Genomic DNA, 23205 nt, shown 5'->3' on the forward strand with positions numbered 1-23205 from the left:
GTAGGAGCTGGGATGTCAAGATAAGACAAAGGATGGTCTTTGTTCATAGTTCTGCTTACCTGGCTGGTAGAAAAGAGTGGGGAAAAGCTTCACAGTGATGTTACCAGAACAGGAGGACTATATGGAGAGAATAGATGGCTGGGACTTCTCTCCCTGAATCAAAGGGTGACCTTGTAGAGGTATATAAAATCATAAGGACCATGGATAAGGTAAATGGTCACAGTCTTTTTCCACAGGGCAAAGAAAACAGCCAAACGGTCAGAGCACAGCAATATTAAAAGAACCTAAGGGGGAACTTTTTCCATGGAGTGGGAGGTATGTGGAATGAACTGCCAGAGGAAACGATAGAACTGGGTACAATTTCAATATTTGGACAAGTACATGAATAGGAGAGGCTAAGAGGGGAACCAGGTAACAGGAACAAGCTTGGGGAGAAATCTTGGTTTCGCTTGGACAAATGGGGTCAAAGGTCTGTTTTCAATGCTGTAAAACTGACTGACAGAAACCCATTAAAACCTGTACTCTTATCCAATGAGACCATGGATGATCTGTGGTGTACATACTATTTTCAATAATGCCAAAAGGTAACAAAATCCATCAATCTCAGATTTAAAATTGATGATTGATTTTATTTCAATGCCTTCAAGTACAGATGCAATGCCTTACTTCAAATCTGAACAGCCTGCAGGCACTTTGACACCACACACCTGGTCCTCAACTCACCCCAAAAGTTTCCAATTGCCTGAACACCAGAAGTATTTTGAGGTCCAAAAAAAAAATAAGTACTTTTTAAGAGAAGGTAGCACGTTCCCCAGCTCTACCATATCCCTTAATCTTTGCATAACATCAGTCTTGCCTTTCATGACTGAAAGGCAACAAAATTATAGGTGGCAAAATTAGTACTTTTGAAATACAATTATAGTTATTAGAAAGGAAACATGGCAGTCAATTTGCTCACAGTTTGGGCCACAAACTTACTGAGATAATGATATAGCTAATGCTTTAAAACACCTCTGCTGAGAGATGTAATTTATTTGTCAGGACAACTCTTGATCCAACTCCTTGCGAGTTTTCATGTCCACCCAAGACAGCAAGCAGGCCTTGGTTTAAGATTTCAACGGAACGCCCTGCAATTCACCATTGCTGCCACTCACACAGAAGCCTGAACCATTGTGCTCAATTCTTTGATGCAGCTTAATTCCAAAATGTTCTTACCAGAGCTAAGAGCAACAAGATGACCAGCTCCAACAAAAATCAACCAGGTCACATTCACACCGTACTCACCCTCGCACAGTGCCGGTTTCCTGATAGTTGACTTGAATGAATTTACCAAATCGGCTGGAATTGTTATTGTGAGCGGTTTTTGCATTCCCAAAAGCCTGTTTTTAAAAAACAAAGAGCATCACCATTTAAAAATTGGAAAAATGACTACTTTCGATCCTCATCATTTCTACTGAACACGGAATATTTACCATCATTTAAGAAATTTACTACATACAAGGGATTCATAGTTTCCCCATGTGTCTCTATTTTAGATTCAAAATGATAACATCCAAACTGACAAATTTAGGGTTGGAGATGAAGGCAACTCAGCCCCTTGAGCCTGCTGATCTGCTTCTCATCTCAGTTGTGCATTTCCAACTCACTCTGATAACCATTCACACCCTCACTCCTCAGGAATCTAGCCAACTCTGCTTCCAATGCCCTTGGGGAAAGAGTTCCAAAGATTCATGGTCTCTTAGAGAAATAATTCTGGCACATCTGCTTGAAATTGGCTCCTACTGATGAAGGCAAGCCTACCAAATGCCTTGTTTATGACTGTCTACCTGTGGTGCCACTTTCAAGGAACTATGCACAGATATGCATCTGTGCCCCAATGTCTTCCTTTTTCACAACACCCTCGTTTACACAGTGACCTCGTTGAAGATCCTTCCTCATTCTCTGCACCTACCTTGTAATGTCTCCTCAGGAACCAGATGTATATCAATCATGGCACTTCTCACTCTTCTTAGCTGGATATAGGTCTAGCTGTTCATCCTTTCCATACAGTACATGCTCATCTCATCTTACAAATCCTTGAAATGCTTCAAACACAATTAGTCCTTCCTTAAAATAACATGAATATATAGTACTCCAGATGTGGTCTAATCAAATCTTTACAAAACGGAAACATAGTATGAGTAATTTTCTAGCTACTCCTGATGGGAAAGAGACTGAGAAACATCAGAGCCCGAAACACCAAGCTGAGAAACAGTTTCATCTCATGGGCAGTGACTGCTGAACAGCTGATACAATCCCTCCGAGAATCTACTATTATTTAACATAATTTATTTTTTTTATATACTGTATGTACTGCATATAAGTTCGCTTGTAAATGTGTGTGCTGTCTCTATGCGTGCTTGCATGTTTTCACACCAAGACAAAGAACGCCATTTCACCCGGGGGACTTGACAATGGTATAATAATAAATTTGAACTTGATTTTCCATTCAACTTCTGTGTCAATGTTAACTTGTCCAATTATTTGCTTCTCTGCACACTCCTCTCTCGTAAAATCCAAACATGACACCCAGATTCCTTTGCATCCCCTCATCATTTAGATTTTTTAAATTCTGCTAAAGTGGAGAATTTCACATTTCCAGCATTTGACTCTGTCAGCCCATTAACTTGACCCATCCACATTCCTCGATAGTCGGTCATCTGCACAACAGATGTCCAATACTCCTCCCAGCAAGTTAATGATCTTCTTCATCTCATGGTTGGTTGTGAGCTGTGATGAGAGACACCATTGTTGATTTGGGTAAATATGCAATTATTAGGTACTTTTATTCATCTCCCCAACACCCCCCCCCCCCCCCAAAGTCCACCACTTCACAATGATCAAGTTTTAATTTCATGCTGTTACACTGTCTATCTTGTCATCTGTTCACGATCATCCTTAGTGCAAGATTATTCTCCTCCCGGTCAACAAAACCAACAATTCTTGCATCATCTGCAAACTTACAAATCATACCTTGTACATTCGTATCCAAACTGTTAAAGTATATAACAAATACCGTAATAAGGGTCCCAGCACCGACCCCTGAGCAACACGTCTGGTCACAGGCATCTAATCACAAAAACAAGGGTCAATCTCTGCCTCTCATCTCCAAGCCAAATTTGGAATGATTTTGCCAACTTGCCTTGGAATCCATAGCTGAAATTTTTTAGACCAGTCTTCTGTGTAGACTTTACTTGTGTATATGTAGGCTCAACAAATCACACTACACCCATGCAAACATTTTGCAACCACTTTATCCGGATGAATGAGGTAAAATGTCTGTGGCTTTTTGGGGGTTTTATTTGTTACAGGATTAAAATATGCAAGAAAGGGTTCAAACATTTTTTTTTAAAGTGACTGAAAAGGAGTGCAGTTGAATGGCTGCCAGCCAATCAAAGTATACAAACACAAAACTCGAAATAGAAGGCCACAGGTTCTTGGAACAAATCCAATCTGAGCACAGCACAGCATTGCTCCCACACCGACATTGATTTGATTTTTCATTCTTACTGAACACCATATTCACTTGTCCTTCATTTGTACTAACACCGCATTTCAGCTGCATTGGGACAACTTTTAAACTTCCCCACCCTCATTTACAGGACAAATGATTTACTGTTTTAATTATTTTCCTTAGAGATTACTTCACATTAACCAGACAAATGTGAATGTTAACAACTCAAAATGATGCAAGAAATCCCCAAACATGGGATTACTTTATTATTAAATTATATGTACATCCATAAACTGTGCAGTTTTAATGCCAAAACATGAGTCCTGTTATTTGCAATTCAGAAGCCAAGAGCTTTTTTTTTTAATTTTCTTGGAAAGTGAGAAAGATAGGAAAGGAAGTTCAAGGGGTGGAATGAATGTTAAAATAGAAGCCTGAAATACAACTTCTTTTCAGTAATGAGCAAATGGTATTTATTGCTGACCACAAAGAAATCTGATTGTCAAGATCTATAGTTATCTCTGGCAAAGATTCCTTACATCGGATGCTATCAGGTGACAGGTCTTGGAATTCTTGACCAGCAATGATGTCATCAGTCAAAGTGATTAATCACTCGATAATTGTCACTGACCAGGAATTTTTAAAAAAGCACAACCTTGAAACACGATTTTAGAGAAAAATGTCAATTGAATCATTCACAAGATTATAGTCAAAATCTCGAAATGTTGAAATTATTGATATTTTTAAAATGGGATAGAATTTAAGTATTTTCCCAAAGTAATGACTGTCCACACAAAATAACCAGACCAAGCAAGCAGTCAAGCAGCAATTACACCTCAATAAACAATTAAAATCTTGTACATTCAAATAGTCTTTTGGGGTGTACGAGTCTGTGGTCCTAAAACAACATTGCTCTCAACCTGAAGCCGCCTTCCATAAATGACACCACAACCTTTCAGGGTGGCAACAGCTGAAGTGGCAGAAACACGATGAAAATGTCACAGGGATAGTTTTGTGAATTGTTGATAAAAAGCATCAGATTCAGTGCCTTGGATAGTTTCTCAAATCTAACATTATAAAAACTTCAGAATGCTCCAAGGCCTGAAATTGCTTCCAATCTGTGTATACCAACTGCATTCATTTACGTTATCATTCAGTCATTAAGCAATATTTAATCTGACTTTAGCTTGTTTTGCTTTTGTTTTAATGCAAGTACAATGCTCGATTTGTTTAAACAAATATTTGAATTTCTAATGCCAGTCCAACACCCACATCCTGCTCAAAGTTCAGCCGGTTGTCTCAGAAATGAACAGCTCTGGAAAGCGGTATTCATCAATCTGATATACCCACTCATCACATGCCACGTTCCTTTGGTGGGAGTGCTGGAAGGATTCAGCATTTCACATGTGGAATGAGTCAATGTGCAAAATAAGGACATCTCTAGTTGCAGAGCAGAACCGTGAGCTCGAGCAAGGTCAATTGCTTCATCTACAGCTGAAATCCATGCAAGGTACCAGTAAATTTGTAATAGAACAGATAGAATAGAGTTAGTCATGGTGGTGAGCTATTTTATTGATTTAATAAAATGTTTCATGATCTTAGCTTTCATGGCAAGGCCATCACCAAGTACCTAATGGGCTCATGGTGAGCCACTTACATGACCTGCTGCAGTCTTCCCATACAATCTTTGGGTCGGGATTCAAACCAAGTGACGATGAACGCCAACACAAATGTGCAGCACACAATTAGAAAGCAATTGTTGGCCCCGATTCCCTAGAGATGCGAGCATTAGTGGAGAAAGTCTTGGTTCCATTTTAGTGCTTTGGTGAGACTGCCCAGAATGGTGTGCACAATTTGAATCCTATAACCAAGCAGTGCAGCACATAAAGGCCAGACGAGATGCAGTAAAAAAAGAGCATAGTAAACAGGGAGTACAGTATTGAATAACAAGTCTGCAGAAGCTGGAATACACAAAATTGCTGGAGAAACCCAACACGACAAGCAGCATCTCGAGAGAGCAAAGAGTAACCAGTGTTTCAGGATCGTCGACAGGGCGGTGAAAGCATACGGGCATGCTTGCTTTCATCAGTATTTAGGACAGAAGTCAGGACATATTACAGCTTTACGGTCAGAGTTTTGTTTTATTCCACAATATTGGAATTGAGCTGGAAAAGGTGCAAAAACAAAAATAATGAGAACGTTACCAGTACTACATGGCTTGAGTGACAAGGAGAAAGCGCATTTACGAAGAACGGCAGTTCTTGGGTTACCCAAGGATTTTGTTCCTGAGAAATATCCCAGAAACAGATGTCTCCTCAAGTCAGAAACATTTTTTTTTAAAAAAAGTTTAGTTCATATCGTATATCTCTACGAACAAGTCTACGTTCTTAATTGCCCTCATACTGCCTATAATTTAATGAATACCATGAAAAATATTATTATTATTATACACCAACGACCGGGGTTCGAATCCGGCACTGTCAGGTTGTACATTCTCCTTGTGCCTGCATGGATTTTCTCTGCGTGCTCCAGTTTTCTCCCACCCTTCAAAACATATGAGGGGCATAGGTTAATTGAGGTATTTGGGGAACAGAGACTCGTGAGACAGAAGGGACTGTAAGTGTGCTGCATGAATGAAATAAATTTGAAACCTTTTATATGTGGGAGAACCTGTGCAAAGTTAGTTTTCTGTCACTCAGGTCCTTCACATCCCAGGGCGTCCCAACTTTTATTTATTTACGGAAGGATACACGAGTATTGAAAGCACTCAAGAAGAAATTTGTTGCTTAATTCCTTAGATGACGATGATGCCTAAGAATGTGGAGGTGAAGATTATTTTTAACCAACACCCCAAAAATGGGAAACATATCCTGAGATTCACAATAATGGCTCTACATTGAAGATGCTGCTCATTCTTGGCTTTAACAAAGAAGAGGAGAGAAAACACAAGTATTTTTAAACCAACACTTTACAACTCCTCTGGGACAGATCTTACTACCTGAAAGGAGCAGCAAGTCGCCAAAATCTGACCACTTCTTCGCTCCAGCCAGAAGTTTCTGGCGGCCTTCAAAGACCCGAGATTCCTACATTCTGTCGTTACGATGCCAATTCCCTCTTCTTTACAGGAATGAGCATTAAAACAAACAATTCTGGAAATTGGGAAAGGTTCTATTACATCACATCAAAAGATGCCACCATCATTTCTGCTGAGGAATGTTTCAATTTCAAATGATGTCAAGAACTGTGCTCAGAATTAGGAAATCGATGATGAAGCAACCAATTCAGGAAAGTAACATCAATTTAAATACAAATGGAATCCAAAGGCTACATTTTGTGGATATTTAAACTAAGAAATAAAAGAGAAAATGTTAGAAATAGGCCACTATCAAAGAAAATTAACCATTCAGGTTCATGACTTTTATGATTGAATAGGGAATAATCGGACATAAAATATTTTAATTTGCAGGTGAGAAGACTGGAATCTCAGGGACTGTGACATGGTGGAGGTCAGAAAGATTACATTGACAGCAGAAGCAATACAAAGAAAATGTGAAGATTCATAAGGAACAAGTGTCTGAGAGAGGAAACAACATTCAAAATGAACTGAAATCAATCTCGAGCCTCGATCATCGGACTGTTAAATAAAAGTAATCGGAAGGTTAATGGGTATACTGAATACAAGATTCAGATTTATTGTCAAAGTACATACATGGCATCACATACAACCCTGAGATTCTTTCTTCCTGCGGCCATGGCAGAATTACCACTAATTGGTAGTGCAAAAAAATAAAATTACACAGAGAGAAGGGATCCTTGGAACAACTTTACAGGCCTCTGACAAACCCTCACTTGGAGTACCAACGTGCAGTTTGTTCTCCATATTTACGCCAGAATAACTTGTATTTGAGGCAATGCAGAGAAGGTTCGATAGACAATAGGTGCTAGAGTAGATCAATTGGCCCGTCAAGCCAACACCACCATTTATCAGATCATGGCTGATCTTTTTCTTTCAAGAACCAATCCCAGCCTTATCCCCATAACCCTCAACTCCCCTGCCCTCAAGAGCCTTATCCAACTCTCTCTCTCAAATCTATCCAGCGAATCCGTCCCCACTAACCTCAGCATGGTTAAGAGTGCGAATGACACAGGATCAAAACTGACACTGTCTGTAAGGAGTTTGTAAGGTCTTCCAGTGTTTGCACGAGTTTTCCTGGGACTCCGGCTTCCTCCCTCCCTTCAAAACTTACGGGGATTGTCGGTCAATGGGGCAGCACAGGCTCATGGGCCAAAAGGGCCTGTTTCTGTGCTGCATGTGTTAGTCCAATGTGTTTCCAGGATGAAAAAAATGACATGCGATCAAAGCTTGATCAAGGTGGGCATGCATGCATTTGAGATTGAATGAGAGATGATCTTACTGAAAGAAGATTCTGAGGAGCATTGAGATGATGTTTCCTCTCTTGGGTTATTGAGAAGCAGGACATAAATGGGCCAATAATTTATGATGGAAATGAGAAACAGTTCCTTCGTTTGTGGCGGTGAATCTTTGGAATTATTCCCATAGCCGTGGAAGTGAAGTCACTGAATTTATGCAAGGATGAAATTGATGTGTGTTTGGAGTGACCCCCCACTGTCACTAGGAGTGGGTGTTACCCAGTTCTCAGGACTTGAGCCATCAACCAGTCACGCGTGTGGGGTGGCTCGCGAGAGTCCCCTCAGCACCAAGGGCATTGTAAACTCTATAAATGGTTCTCCAATTGTAAATAAAAGGGTTCATTCTTTGAATTTCGGAAAACACTGGTGTCAGTCGTTGCCCTTTGGGTCTAACAAAGTGGAAGCTGGTATTTCACTCATCGTATGCACAGCACAAAACATTCGGCACATTTACAACATACTTAAACAGCAAACAAGAGGATGGGAAGAGGGCATTGTGGCACTGAGGCCCGAATTGGATCAGCCATGAATTACAGAGAAAGCTACTCTTGCTCCCGATTACGTTCTCGTCTTCTGACGTAATTTTACACCCATTGATGAATCATTAAAAAATATACAATGTGCTGGAAACTCCAGTGAAAACAAGGTCAGAACAAATTCTTCCATATCAAGTTGTGAACAAGATTTTTTTGCTAAAAGGTGGACCACACCAGATCACCTTTGGGCAGTCTCAACTGGATTGCACACATTCTGCTCTTCTTCTGAATGATTATTGAAACAACCAAAACATTTTGGGAATGTTGACACTGCTTGTCAATAAATGTTTGCAATTTCTCCTTGCAAAAGAAGATATTAAAAGTAAATGGTGATCTTCCATGCACTTATGTTAAAAATGTTAACACCACTACCACAAACTACATCGACATCTGACTGATGATTTGCTCAAATTCTGGTTTCCACCAGAATCAGAAAATACTTGCATCAATTATCAGAATTTGTTGTCATGAACAAGTCGTGAAATTCGATGTTTTGTGGCAGCATCAAAGTGTAAACATTCATATAATCCATTTTTACAACAATAAATTTTAAAATACAAAATAGTGCAAGAATAGTGAGGCCGTGTCTCTGGTTCGTTGATCATTCAGGAATCTGACGGCAGAGAGGAAGAAGCTGTCCCTGATACCGCTGAGTGCTCGTCTTCAGGCTCCTGGACCTTTTTCCCCCAATAGTAGCAGGGTGAAGAGGGCATGGCCTGGGTCTTTCAGGATAGAGGCTGCTTTTTTAAGACACTGCTTCTTGTAGATGTCCAAGGCTGGTGCTGATGTCGCAAGCAGAGTTAACAACTCTCTGGAATTTTTTTTTCTTATCCTGACAGTTGACGACTCCATACCAGACAGTCACGCAACCAGCCAGAACACCTCAGTAAGCCGCTGGCGAACCTACTTCGTGATTGCATCAACATGGAAGCTCCAGGACAGATCCTCGGAGAGGTTGACACCCAGGAATTTGAAGTTCTTGACTCTCTCCACGACTGAACCCTCGATGAGGACTGGATCATGTTCCCCTGACTTGGTCCTGAAGTCCACAATTATCTCCTTGGTTTTGCTAACATTGAGTGCCAGATTATTAACATGACTCCACTCAACGAGCTGATTGATCTCCCTCATGGACACTTCCTCGTTGACATTTGTGATTCTGCCGACAACTGTGGAGCCATCTGCAAATTTGTAGATGGCATTGGAATTGTCCTGGCCACACGGTCACGGGGTGTATAACGAGTAGAGCAGAAGGCTAAGCACGCATCCTTAAGATAGAATACCTACAACTTGTACTTTGACTTTTAGTAAGTCTTGAAAACTACAAATTTTCAAGTGTGGATAGTGAACATGGGAGACGATGATGATGTCTCCAATAACCCATGTGGTGTAAAGAGAGCAATATTGTGGAGTTGGATGTCAGTCACATACATTGAAAATATTTAACTGTCTGAGAGGGGGGGGTGGGAGGGTGGCTTGGGAGGAGGGGGGGGGGAGAAAAAGTCACTGTATATGTGTGAAAAAGAAAAAGTGTATATCATGGCTAGCGTGATTTATGGTGTGAAAAAAAAATTTAAAAAAAAAATAAAAAAAAAAGAAAGAAAATATTTAACTGTCGCTGCATCTGCAGATTCCTCTCCCTCCACAAAGCCGCCCGAAAGATAAGCAATAACATTATCTAAAATTAAACCCAAGTTTACAGATAAAGCCTCTGACCGGAGCAACTCTTACTAAACAGGGATAAGAAGATACTTTGAGAGTCACCCCAATGGTGAGCAGCATCAACCAGCCCTTCATCCTGGGCAACGTTATTTTATTCAAACAGCTTCCATGAGCAAAGCATGACCAAGGCCCTTCACTGGTTGAATATTTGCTTCCATCTTCACCAAAAGCTCATCTTTTACTTCAGAGAAAATTTGGTTTTACCATTTTAAATGAATGTACTTTTTACCTATTATTTTATTCTAATTTTTTTTGCAGGTTGCTTGAATTCCGGATACCAGGGGCTTTACTCTACGTTTCCAATGAACAGTAGTCAGTTTAACCCAAAACCAGTAGATCCAATTGAAACTATTTCATCATTGCAAGTTTATTAAAATATTTACAATATTCAAAGTGTAGCACTGCTAAAACGTACACAGCTCAACTCAGAATTTCACGATGGCCGCAATTCCACCTGAACAAGAAAAACGAGCTATTCCATCTTACACATCACAATCCAGACACTCCCTCCCAACAAGCTTTAACAGTTCAACGAAGAATAATTACACATCTCATTTCAAAACAGAAATCTCTGGATGCCACGAATGTTCTCACAGGTTTGAGCCAATTTTAATTAATCTGGATTTAATTTAAATTCTAATCAACCCCAACTCAAATCAGAATTGTTAAATGATTTTGGAATTCTGGCTGGTTGTATCACTGCCCTGGTACTGAGATGCCAAAGCTCAGGACAAGAATAAACTGCAGAAGATTGATCACTCGGCCTGCAAAACCACAGGTGCCAGACTTCACCCACTGAGGACATCTACATGAGGTGGTGTCTTAAGAAAGCAGCGTCTATTCTCAAGGAGCACCCCCCCACCCCCCCACCACCACCCAGGCAATCGGGAAAAAGGTACAGGAGCCTGAAGACAAGCACTCAGTTTCTTCCCCACTGACATCAGATTCTGAAATGAACAATGAACCAACAACACTGCGTTACCTTGGACTTTTCATGCACTATTTTTATTTATTTTGTAAGGTGGTTTATATAGATGTTTGCCCTGTGATGCTGCGGCAAAACAACACATTTCATAACAATAAATTCTGATTCTAATTTTGTGGTGCAACCTTTTTTTCCCCCACAAAATTTTGTTACACAGGTTCTTTCACAAGTCAGTGTAACAGAGCACATAGCAATGTCTTTGGGAGATGAATTGGGAAAGGCTTGTTAGAGTAGGTCACATACAAACACTTTAAAACAGATCTTGCTTGAAATACTGGAGCTATGCTAAACATAGTGGCTTCACACACCTTTTTGCAAGAGCTTTGAAGCGTGCTCAAGAGATATCACTAATGGATTATTGTTTATTAAGGCAGCAGATAAAAGAGCAGACTGGAGCCACTGCCATCTAAAAGGAAAATTTGCGGTTGTAAGAGGGTCATGTGATTTTGTAAGCAGAGAGAGTCAAATCGGCTTTCTCTCAGAGTGTGTGTGTGAGAAAGAGAGAGAAGCAGAGATCACTTGACAGTGTCAGCCAGCAGAAGTTGCTGGGAATGAAACAGGACAAGCTGGCAAGCTTTTGGAAGACAACCTGGTCAAAGCCCTTGTGGTTCATGCAAGAGGAGAGGACTGGCTGTCTAATGTTTCACCTGGAATAAGGGAAACAGAAAGGAACTCTGTGGTAACCTGAAAGAAAGAGGTTATCTGGAGAACCCTTATGGGGCAAGTTATGCCAGCAAGACACTGAGCTGACTGATGGAAGTACATCAGTACATCAATAGTGGATGTCCTGGAACAACACATCTCTCTCTGAAAACCAACAAGAACCTCCTTGAGCGGTAACTATTTACCTTTTGAACACCAAAGTCTGGTGAACTTTATACACATTAAGTTCTGTGCACAGCATAAGAATTGCCTGCAACCAGGATTTCTGGTGTGATATCAAACCTCCGCAAACTCCTGTTGAAGTAGAGGCACTGACATGCTTTCTTCACAGCTATTTTTGTGTTGGGTCCAGTCAAGATCCTCCAAGACAGTGACTCCCAAGAACTTATATTTTCTCACTCTCTCCACCTTTGATCCCCCGTTGAACAGTGGATTGTATACCACTGGTTTTCCCTTCCTAAAGTCAACAATCAGCTCTCTGGTTTTGGTGACAATGACTTTGAGGTTGTTGTTGGTGCAAATTTTCAAACCCCATCCTGTTCGCTGACTCATCCCCCTCCTTGAAACAACCCACCACGGTGGCATCATCAACAAATTTGTAGATGGTGTTATTGTCTTACCAAGCCACAGTCATAGGTGTAAAGTGAATAGACCAGGGGGCAAAGAATGCAGCCCTATGGTGCTCTGGTACTGATGGAGATTGTGGAGATGTTCTTACCAATCCTTACTGATTGTATTGAGGAAATTCATGGTCCAATTATCGGGGTGTTGAATCCCAGATCTTGGAGTTTGCTGATCAGTTTTGAGGGGGCGATGGTGTAAATGCCAAACTGCAGTCAATAAAGAGCATCTTTACTGTCCAGGTGCTCCAGGGCCTTGAGTCGAGCCATACAATGGTAGGTATAAGCAGAAGTGTTGGATATCTTGAAAACATGAAGGTAGAAAAGTCGTCAAGGCCTGATGGGATCTATCCCAGGATATTGAGGAAAACAAGGGAGGATGCTGGGGCATCGACAAAGATCTGTGTCCTCTTTGGCCATTGATGAAGTACCAGAAGTCTGGAGAACCGATAACGATATTCCTCTATTTAAAAAGGGCAACGGGGAAAACCAGGAAATGATGGGTCAGTGAGCCATTCTTCAGTGGTAGGTAACGACTGGAGAAAATTTATGATTTATTCACACTCAAAAATGTGGTCCTCTTCGGGATGGTCAGGGGTGGCAGAGTCTCACAAAATTGATGATGATTTTTGAGGCAGTGGCAAAGATGAACGATGAGGGGAGGACAGGACCACCACCCACCTCCTCCCCCACTCCCCCACAATTAGGTCTGAATGGAGATGACATTTGTATTCTTTCATACCATCTATAAAAATATGGAAACAGGAGTGACCCTTCACTACTTGCAATGCAATAATCTTTCTCCACTTTCTTTTTTGTTTCCATACCTTTCGACAACCTAACAAAAAATGTATTATTCTCACTTTTAGCATTTTTAATTGGCCCTCAAGTCTCAATCACTTCAGGGTAGATCAGGTGAAAACATCAGGCATGTACACGTGGCAATAAACATTTTAACTTCTGGGAACCAAGTGTTCTTAATTAAACTTTTCTGTGTAAGTTCCAGAACTGTACAGCATTTCTCAGACTGCTCACATGAAAGAAAGATCTTGGTCAAATGCACCATTTTCTTTATAAAAGTAATTCATAACTTGTCAAGAAAAACACAACCTATTTTCATTTTTTTGAAAATAACTATAAATGTCTCATCTCATTATTCTAATATTCCATTCTCTTTTGAAAACTCAATCTTTACCTGATATAACATCCCAGAGACCTGTTGCAAATAACTTGGGTGTGAAGAGGGGTTTTCAGATCTCATTGGTCACCACCTTAAGAGATGTCATTCTCTTACAATCCTTTCACAAAGAAACATGGCCTGATCGAGAGCATATTTTGCTTTTATTTTAGATTTCCAATGTCTGCAGTTTTGTTAATTTTATTGATGAGGTAGACAAGGCCCTCTTGCCCCTGTGATTCACATGCAGAGGATATTTCAATTAAACCTCTAGAATGAAATCCTTAAGCCTGATTGGACACCTTGAGAATTGTGCAACAGTTTTGCATTTTAGGTGCCATTCTTTACTTTGTTCCTCTTCCATTCAACTTAAATTTAAAACAGAGCTGTGGAAAAGTTTCCTTCATCAGAGGGTCGCAAGTCTGTGGAACTTGTTGCCACAGGCAGCTGTGGAAGGGAGATCGTTGGGTGTATTTCAGGCAGAGATTGACAAGTATTTAGTCAGGGCATCAAGGGCGACAGGGAGAAAGGCAGGGAGTGGAGCTGAGTGGATGGATGAGCTCAGCTCATGATTAGAATGGTGGAGCTGACTCGATGGCCCTATCACTTGTGAACTGATCCAATGTGCTAAAACTTACAAATATGATCAATGAAGAGGATGCTACGACACAAAAGACTTCTCTCCGTGGCTTCTTGAAGGGCATACAATTTACTAATATTCCTCAAAGATAAACACAATCTCAGTGTATTAGAAAATGTCATGTGCTGCAGACAGGCACTGCAAAGTGAAGGGAAATATAACCCACGTTTTCCTGCAATATCAAAACTGTGGGTGGACTATGGCTGACAAAATAGTACCAATCGTGTTCAAGACTTTGTACCTGTTGCCATCACTGGTTGGCTGCCCAAGACCATGCTGTCATTTCCAGTCCTGAACACATTCTTCTGTTCAGAGACCAGTAACCAGCAAGACTTGAGCAGTTCAGTGCAGAAATTCATCTTTCTCCCTCTCCATATTAACAATCTGTTGCACTGACAGAACAGGTTTAGCTACTCTTGGCCAATACTCCCAGAGTTGGCAATAATATTCATAGCATTCAAAACTACTTGGATCCTTTTTTTTTTTAAAAGTGTTGAAAATTTTTTCAAAATGAAAGACAGAAAACATTTTAAAATATTAAACCAACTTAGTCAAAGTAAAATTAACTTTCCCTTCATCAAGCACTGAATCCCCCTTAATTTTAAACACAATTGTTGGTGCAAACGGGCAGCTGAGAAATCGGCGCAAGTCAAAGATGTTCCAACTAAGTCCACAACTATCCTTGTGTCGGAACTGTAGGCTGCATTTTAGCACAAGCTCCGAAATAGATGGCATTGTGGGTTTAATTGCTGGCAAATCTCGGGACAAGATCCCCCAATCTCATTCAGCAAGATCTTCTATTACACCATATTTTTATTAACAACAATTTTGCTTTGAAAAATGTTCAGTTACCTAAATAAGATCAAAGTCAGAATTTATTGTCATGAACATGCATCAAGAAATTTGTTGTTAAATGGCACTGTATATGTTTGAAAAGGAAAAAGTGTGTATCATGGTTAATGTGGTTTATGGTGTGAAAAATAAAAAAAAATTTTTTAAAAATCGTTGTTTTGCAACAGCGTCATGGGTGCAGAAATTGCTATAAATTATAAAGAGAAAAAGTGAGGTAGTCTATGTGGTTCATTGTCCATTCAGAAATCTGATGGCAGAGGGGAAGAAGCTGGGGTTTTTTTTTTTAAATGTTGGGTGCTCATCTTCAGACACCTGTACCATCTTCCTGATGGTAGCAGTAGCCTGGGTGGTGGGGATCCTTGAGGACAAAGGCTGCTTTCTTCAGGAGCTGCCTCTTGCCGATGTCCTTGGAGTGAAGACATTGGCCTGTGACGGCACTGGCCGAGTTCATAACTCGGCAGTTTTTTTCCTGTCCTGTGTATTGACACATCCATAACAGATAGTGTTGCAACCAGTCAGAATGATCTCCACGGTATACTTGTAAAAATTTTCAAGGTTCTTTGGTGACATAGCAAATCTCCTCAAACCCCTAACAAAGTAGAGGTTAGCGAGCCTTCATGGTTGAATCAACATGATGGCCCCCAGATAGATCTTCAGAGAAGTTGACACCCAGGAAGTTTAAGTTTTTTACCATTTCCACTACTGACCACTCAATGAGAACTGGTTGATGTACTCCTAGTTCCCCAAATTCCTTTGTTTTGCTAATGCCAAGTGCAAGATTGTTGTGACTCCAATCTCACTCCTGCACACTTCCTCATTGCCATCTGTGATTCATTCGACGACTGTGGTGTCATTGGCAAATGTGCAAATGGCATTCACACAGTCATCGATGCAGAGAGAGTCGAGCAGTGGATTAAGCACACATCCTTGAGGAGAAGTTGTTACCGATTTGCACTGACTGTAGTCTTCCAATAAGGAAGGATTGCTGACCATGAGTGAGAGGATGATGGGGTTGAAAACTGAGCTTGAATTGAGGAAAAGCAGCCTGATGTACATGTGCCAATTGTCCAGGTGATCCAGGACTGAGGGGAGAACCAGTGAGATCGCATCTGCTGTGGAATAAATGGGGCGGAAGGCGAATAACAGTTAGTTCAGGTTTTAACTTGGGTACGAGTTAATTTTGGCCTTTTGAAGATTGAACACGCATTTTAACTTGCCTTTTGTCAATAGCAACAATAATCTGAAAAAATTGCTGATTTTTCTTCTTTCTTTAAAAATCAGCAATTCCAAACTGCCTTTTGTCACCAGTTCGGCCTGCTAACACCTCACTGAAAATGCATTGGAATTTTTGGATCCATTGTAATCAAAACCAACCAAGTTCAACAGATCATTGTCGTATTGATTCAGATTTAATGCAAAGCAAATTCTCAAATCCAAGTTTCGCCAAAAGAACAAAAATTAAAATTATACATTGTTAACCCGATTTTACAAACCTAATGTGTACAAGTACTTCGAGCGAGCAATCAAAGCTTGATTCATACTGCACTTTTGTGATACAAAACTCATTTTATATACAGGTTGAGTACCCCTTATCCAAAATGCAAAACTTTTTTGTCTGTGGTCCTATAAGGCAATATGTAATAGAGTTCAGAAATCCCGATCAGTGACCGGGACAGAGCGAACACAAGTTGTGCATTATTGATGTAGATTTTTCAATATACATCTACTTCAGTTAATTGTGCATATGTAAATATTTGTATTGTAATATCTTTAAGTTTGAATGAATTAGTGCATTTTAAATAGTGTTCCAAAATCCAAAACACTTCTGGTCCTGTGCATTTTGGAAAAGAGGTACTCAACCTGTATTGGGTTTAAAGCAGAATATTTAACTGCAGAAGCTGCAGATCTATTGTTGAAAACATAGCCATAAACAATAGAGTTTGCAAGAATGGAGTCAGGAACTGAGTTTCTTCTTTTCTTCTTTGGCTTGGCTTCGCGGACGAAGATTTATGGAGGGGGTAAAAGTCCACATCAGCTGCAGGCTCGATTGTGGCTGACAAGTCCGATGCGGGACAGGCAGACACGGTTGCAGCGGCTGCAGGGGAAAATTGGTGGGTTGGGGTTGGGTGTTGGGTTTTTCCTCCTTTGCCTTTTGTCAGTGAGGTGGGCTCAGTGAGTTTAAGAGGGCAAGAAACAATACAGGAAAGAAAGTCCAGCGCAAATACAAATAACATTATGTTGCAACAATTAAAAAATGAACAATGAAGCTCCACAAGACAGGAAAGAAGTAAAAATGAACTGGATGAGTCTGAGTTTGAGGATGATCAGACAGGGAGTAGGCAAAAGGAAGCAGAGTCTAAAGGAGAAGACATGAATGAGAGCGAGATATGTTAATGTTGAAAGTTGCCACTCCCGACAATGAAGAACTTCAGCAAGAGTTGAGGAGAATCCGTGTCTGCCAACTCTTGTGTAGTTCATTGCAGGAAGAAAATTCATATGAATTTGTGAAGAGCTTCCCAAAGTTTGCCTGGAGTATATGCAAAGAAATGTTTTATACTAATTTGAACTTGTTAAGAAAATTTTAATGAAAATGACTTGGATGTTCATTCTGAATTGTGACAAACTTCAGGAAGGTGAAAGCAACACCATAAATAATGCACTGTAAAGGCTGAACTGTACAATTCCATAAACTAATAGCCATAAAATTATACTGTATTTAAAAAACATTATTGGACTTGGCAATTATTTGAAAAACTTTGGTACAACATTAATTCAGGAATGGCCACATTAAGGACGCCATTTTTTTTTGGTGGGGGAGAAGCTGTGGAAAGAAAATACAGATCAAATTATTAACTATATAACAGTAAGTGAGGGACCACAAAATTATCTCCAAATTGATAATCAAGCAAGATTAGGTCAGTGAAATTAACAATGAATCAGGATCACTTTATAATCATCCTGATTAGATGCATTTCAAAGTGATTATCTGACCAACAGAAAAATCTCTCTTGAAAATGAAAGCTAATTTCCAAGTTAATCTTTCTGTAGAAACTCTTGATATATTTCCTTTCCAAAGAAATTTCCTTACAGGTTTCTTTAATACTTGAAAAAGTTTCAGTGGTAATAATATAGTTAAGTTTGATAAAGATGGTGTATTCTTGGGAATATATTCATCTTAATACAGTTTACTCTTCCTACTATCGCTTATAGCACACGTCAAACTCAGGCCCGCAGGCCAAATTTGGCCCGTGATATAATTATATTTGACCCGCAAGATCATATCAAATATGTATTAGAGCTGGCCCGCTGGCCGCCACGCCAGTATAATGCATGCTAATACTACAAATCCCAGAATGCTTTGCAAATGCGTTGACGCCGGTCCATCAGCCCGCTAATCGCCCCCACCTCCTCTCTTTACTTTTATTACCATCTGTGACCTGTCACCCAACTCACATGTAATAAACCCCTTACAAAAAATGGCCAAACAAAAGACAGAAAACAGGACCTTTCAAGACAGGTGGGAGGCAAACTCTGACCCCACAGTTTGATGAACTTGCATCTAAGATGAGATGCCAAGTATCTGGTTTAGACCGAGGTGCATCAGAGTAAATCACAGTGGAGCAAGCTAAGCTTGGATTAATATTTTCTTTGGTTAACTTTGGACTGTTCATAGTTGAAAGATTGAATTTTCATTGAAGCAAGTTATTATTTTTTTGACTTGTTGGCTTGTGAAAAAATATATATTTAAAAGGAGTTTAAAGGCTATAGAGAAATATTATTGATTGAATATTTTATTTCTCATTTGTTAATGCTTCTTCTGGAAAGAGTTTAACCAAATTATTAAACTTTATTTTAATAAGAAAAAGTTTAACATTACATATGTTTAAAGAAGAGAAAACATGCAGATGTTGTTGAAAATTTTCAATAAATATTTAGTTTGGCCCACGACTTAGTCCAAGTTTTTAATTTTGGCCCTCTGTGAATTTGAGTTTGACACCCCTGGTTTATAGGGAAATGCATCCATTTTTTTTTAAATCTTCAATCTTTTTAAGTAATAGCAAGTAATTTAATTTAGATAACATTTTAGATTGTTATCTGCACAAATTCCTAAATATTTAATTCCATCGTTTGGCCACAGACCACTTCTTCGACAATGACTTTGATCTCCTTCCTTAAGGGGCATAATTTCACTTTTGTCCCAATTGATTTTATAACCACAAATCATACTATATTCTTCCAAACTAAAATGTAATTTTCAAAAGTTTCAGGTTCTGACAAATATATCAAAATGCAATCAGCAACTAATTTTATGGTTCTTCTTGACTAACTTTAAATCCCTTAATTTCCAAATCACTCCTAATTACCTCCGCGAGGGACTCTATAGCTAGTATAAACAAAGCTGGAGATAAGAGGCACCCTTGTCCACTTGATCTTACCAGTTGGAACGGAATATTTATTTGTCTATTGGTTACTACTTTATCATTATATAAAGCCTTCATCCAATTTACAAAAGTTTGACCGAAGATTCCTTACTTCTTTCTTTGAAGGAGTAGAAAAACCAGCATGGGTTAAAATAGAGTTGGATAAAATAAATAATATTCAAAATTAATAATTGGTATTAAAGAAACACCATTTTTAAAACATTTGATAACTAATTAGAACAAGAGGAACTCTCACAAGATAAAGGAACAGAAGCAGGCCACTAGGCCCATTGCTTAAGGTGCTTTTGAATTAAAACGGTCTTGTACCTTTTTCAAAGGACAATCAATTTTTAAATATTTGGTTTAGCAAAGATATCAAAAATATTGAATATTATTATGAAGAAGGTCAAATGATGTAATATGAGCAATTAAGGAATAAATCTTTCTTTGGCTTGGCTTCGCGGATGAAGATTTATGGAGGGGATAAATGTCCACGTCAGTTGCAGGCTCATTGGTGACTGACAAGTCCGATGCGGGACAGGCAGACACGGTTGCAGCGGTTGCAAGGGAAAATTGGTTGGTTGGGGTTGGGTTTTTCCTCCTTTGTCTTTTGTCAGTGAGGTGAGCTCTGCGGTCTTCTTCAAAGGAGGTTGCTGCCTGCCGAACTGTGAGGCGCCAAGATGCACGGTTGGAGGCGAGATCAGCCCACTGGCGGTGGTCAATGTGGCAGGCACCAAGAGATTTCTTTAGGCAGTCCTTTTACCTCTTCTTTGGTGCACCTCTGTCTCGGTGGCCAGTGGAGAGCTCACCATATAACCTAGTAATACTCTTTTTTGTTATTTTCAATTGAGAGAATATATGAGGGAAAAGTTAGGTCCAGAGATGCAGCACAACTCCAATTATCCAAAAAGGTCGGACCAGGCCTATTTCATACAATTTGTCATTTTTTAAAAATAGCCCAGTAGCAACATCAAATCACTTGTATTAATGGTGAAACAACAAACAACAAGGGAAGGCTTTTTAGAGTATTAAAATAATGTTTGATTCTCACCTAAAAAATGCGAGCCACTGCCAATCACCGACACTTCCCCACCAAGGACCCGCTCATGCCAGGAGCCCGTCAGTTGAGGTTGGGAACCAGAATTGAGATAGAGTAATAATTCAGGTAAATGAGGATTTTTGATTTGTTTGGGATATCCTCATTTATATGAAATTTTGGATAATGAATCCAATTTCAGATAATCGGAGAGTAAATGAGTGAACACAGACAAACAGTCTGTGTGGTTTTGTATAATGAATTCTGATCAAATTTTCAGAAATAAAACAATTGCAGGTCCATCTGTGATAACTGTGCCAGCTTATCAAACACAAAATGATTAAATCTCATGAATTTCAAAATCAATTCAATCATAATTTTGTGAATTAGAAGTGAATCCAAGATTCAGATTTAACACAGCCTTCCCACAAAGGTGCTCATTCCTAGAAACAACTAGTAAAACACTGCACCTTTCACATCCTGAAGTGTGGTGTTTTATCACAAAATTGAGACAAAAAAAAATCTAATTCAATTCCACTTTAATTAATTTGATCCTTGATTGTTTTATTTGAAGCTTCAATATCTTTGGGACTTAAACAAATTTCCCTGCTGTTTTTTTCTTAAATTTGGTTTGATGATAAAATCTTTTCTAACAATCTGACTTCTTTGTTAGATTTTCCCCAAATACAAATATAATTTCCATTTTCCTTCGAGTTACAGACTCATTTCTTACACTTGACCAGAGCTTTCTTTATTTGCCTCAACAACAACATTAAATTGTGGACTGAACTGAGAGCCATAACAATCCTTGCATCCTACATCCAGAGTTCAGCAGTCATCGTCACACTAAACATTCAATGGCAAAACACCCCGCACCAACTATCCCATGTTGCCCATGTTTTGTATCCATGGAAGGTTTAATCTTTCCTTTCTATTTTAACCAGAACAATTGGCAGGAAGGAATGAGTGGACAAGGGAGACACAGAAAGAGCAAACCCAAAAGAAACTGAAGATGGGGGCAGATATGCCTGCTGATGAGAAGACATTGCAGGAGGCAGAAACTGCAGAGAATCTGTTGGATGTAGAGGCTGGTAGGGTGATAGGTGAACACTGAGGACTGAAACATGAACTACCTGTTGCTTCGCAAGGATGCTGCCATGACCAAGCACTCTTGTACATTGTTCCAGTTCTCCATCAACTGCAGAGTTCTCATTTAACCTCAGTAAACCAGACTAACATTTTCTCCGAACTACTCCGTCAACAAAGCAAATCCTCAGAAATAACACCCGAATTGTTCAGACAAGATGTAACTCTTTCATTCACCAATCTCAATTCTGGTTCCTAACCTCAACTGAGCAACTCCAGACAAGTTTGGAAGTGGGTCAAAGAGTGGCAAATGGAATTTAACTCTGACAAGGGCAAGAAGTTGCTCTTTAGTAAGTGAGACCAGAGGACTTGCACATTTTAATTGGCAAGGTCAGAGAGTGTTGTAGAACAAAAGAGAGATCGAGGAGCATGGGTGCACAGTTCCTTGAAAGTGGCCATTCAGGTGGACTCATTGGATGGGTCATTGAAGTTGGGACCTCATGTCACCTCAAAGGTCTTGGTTAGACCACAGAGTCTTGTGGTTGGAAAGATACAGGAAAGATAACTTTGGAAGGGGTATAGTGGAGATTCATCAATGAAGAGCTAATATTACAATAAGAGGTTCAACAGGCTGGATCATCATTCTTGAGAGCAAAGGAGGCTGAGAAGTGACCCGAGCAGTGTAAAATCATGAGGACCATGGATTAAGTGAATGCTTTCAGTCTTTTTCCCTGGGTTAGTGATTCCAGAACTAGTAGGCTAAGGTTGAAGTTGAATGGGAAAGACAAGAGGGAGCCGAGGGACAATATTATTCCACTTTAGATGGTAGGCTGCCAGTAAATGCAATTACAGTTCAAAAGATATTGGAACAGATACATGGGTTGGAAGGGATAATGAATTCAATGCAGGTAAATGGAACTGGCCCAGAATGGTGTTGGTCAGCATGGACAAGTTGGGTGAAAGGGCGTGGTCTGTGTATTATAACAACTCACAGCTTTGTCCAAAGGTTTTTTTTTAATCCAATCTCCAGTATTTTCCAGTTTAACATAAACCTTTAAAATTTATTATTAATACATGGAATAGCTTAAGTATTTTCTCCCAAACTCCCTACAGGATGATTCTGGGAATGTATCTTTCACTCGTGGTTTTTCATAAGACATTCTTGGAGTATTGAGTTGACCTGAGATACACCCACTCAATTAATCAAAAAACTTTATCAATAGCAGAAACTAAAGATAGCTTTTTAAAAAAAATAATATGAATGGTTTCCCAAAAATATTTCCAACAATCTCAGAAAGGAAATAACCTTCTCAACCACTGAGGAATGTTCATGGTTATTTCCTACACATTTTTATGCAGTTTCCTGTCCCCACCCCACCCTGTTTCAACAATGCAACGTTGTCATGAACAATAAACCCTGCCTTCTCTTTTATTCCATTGTCCCTGTCCTATTTGGTCCACAAAAATGCACAAAAAAAATGTAGAAAATGTGGTATGATGAGCAATTAGTTAAAATTGACTGCAGTTTTCTCCAAATGTCTACAAA

At 39.6% G+C, this 23205-nt stretch overlaps 1 protein-coding gene across 7 annotated transcripts in view; it reads right to left on the reverse strand.

Moving 5' to 3' along the window:
• The window catches only part of myo9aa (myosin IXAa), a 176910-nt gene that overhangs the window by 116318 nt on the left and 37387 nt on the right, over positions 1–23205 (reverse strand). For all 7 annotated transcript variants that reach the window (XM_069902406.1, XM_069902409.1, XM_069902410.1 and 4 more), the window contains exon 3: positions 1285–1379. In XM_069902406.1, coding sequence (XP_069758507.1) covers positions 1285–1379 — 95 coding nt within the window. The remainder of the gene's footprint in view (positions 1–1284; positions 1380–23205) is intronic.

The sequence above is a fragment of the Narcine bancroftii genome, chromosome 11 (genome assembly GCF_036971445.1).
Source record: "Narcine bancroftii isolate sNarBan1 chromosome 11, sNarBan1.hap1, whole genome shotgun sequence".
Lineage (NCBI taxonomy): Eukaryota > Metazoa > Chordata > Chondrichthyes > Torpediniformes > Narcinidae > Narcine > Narcine bancroftii.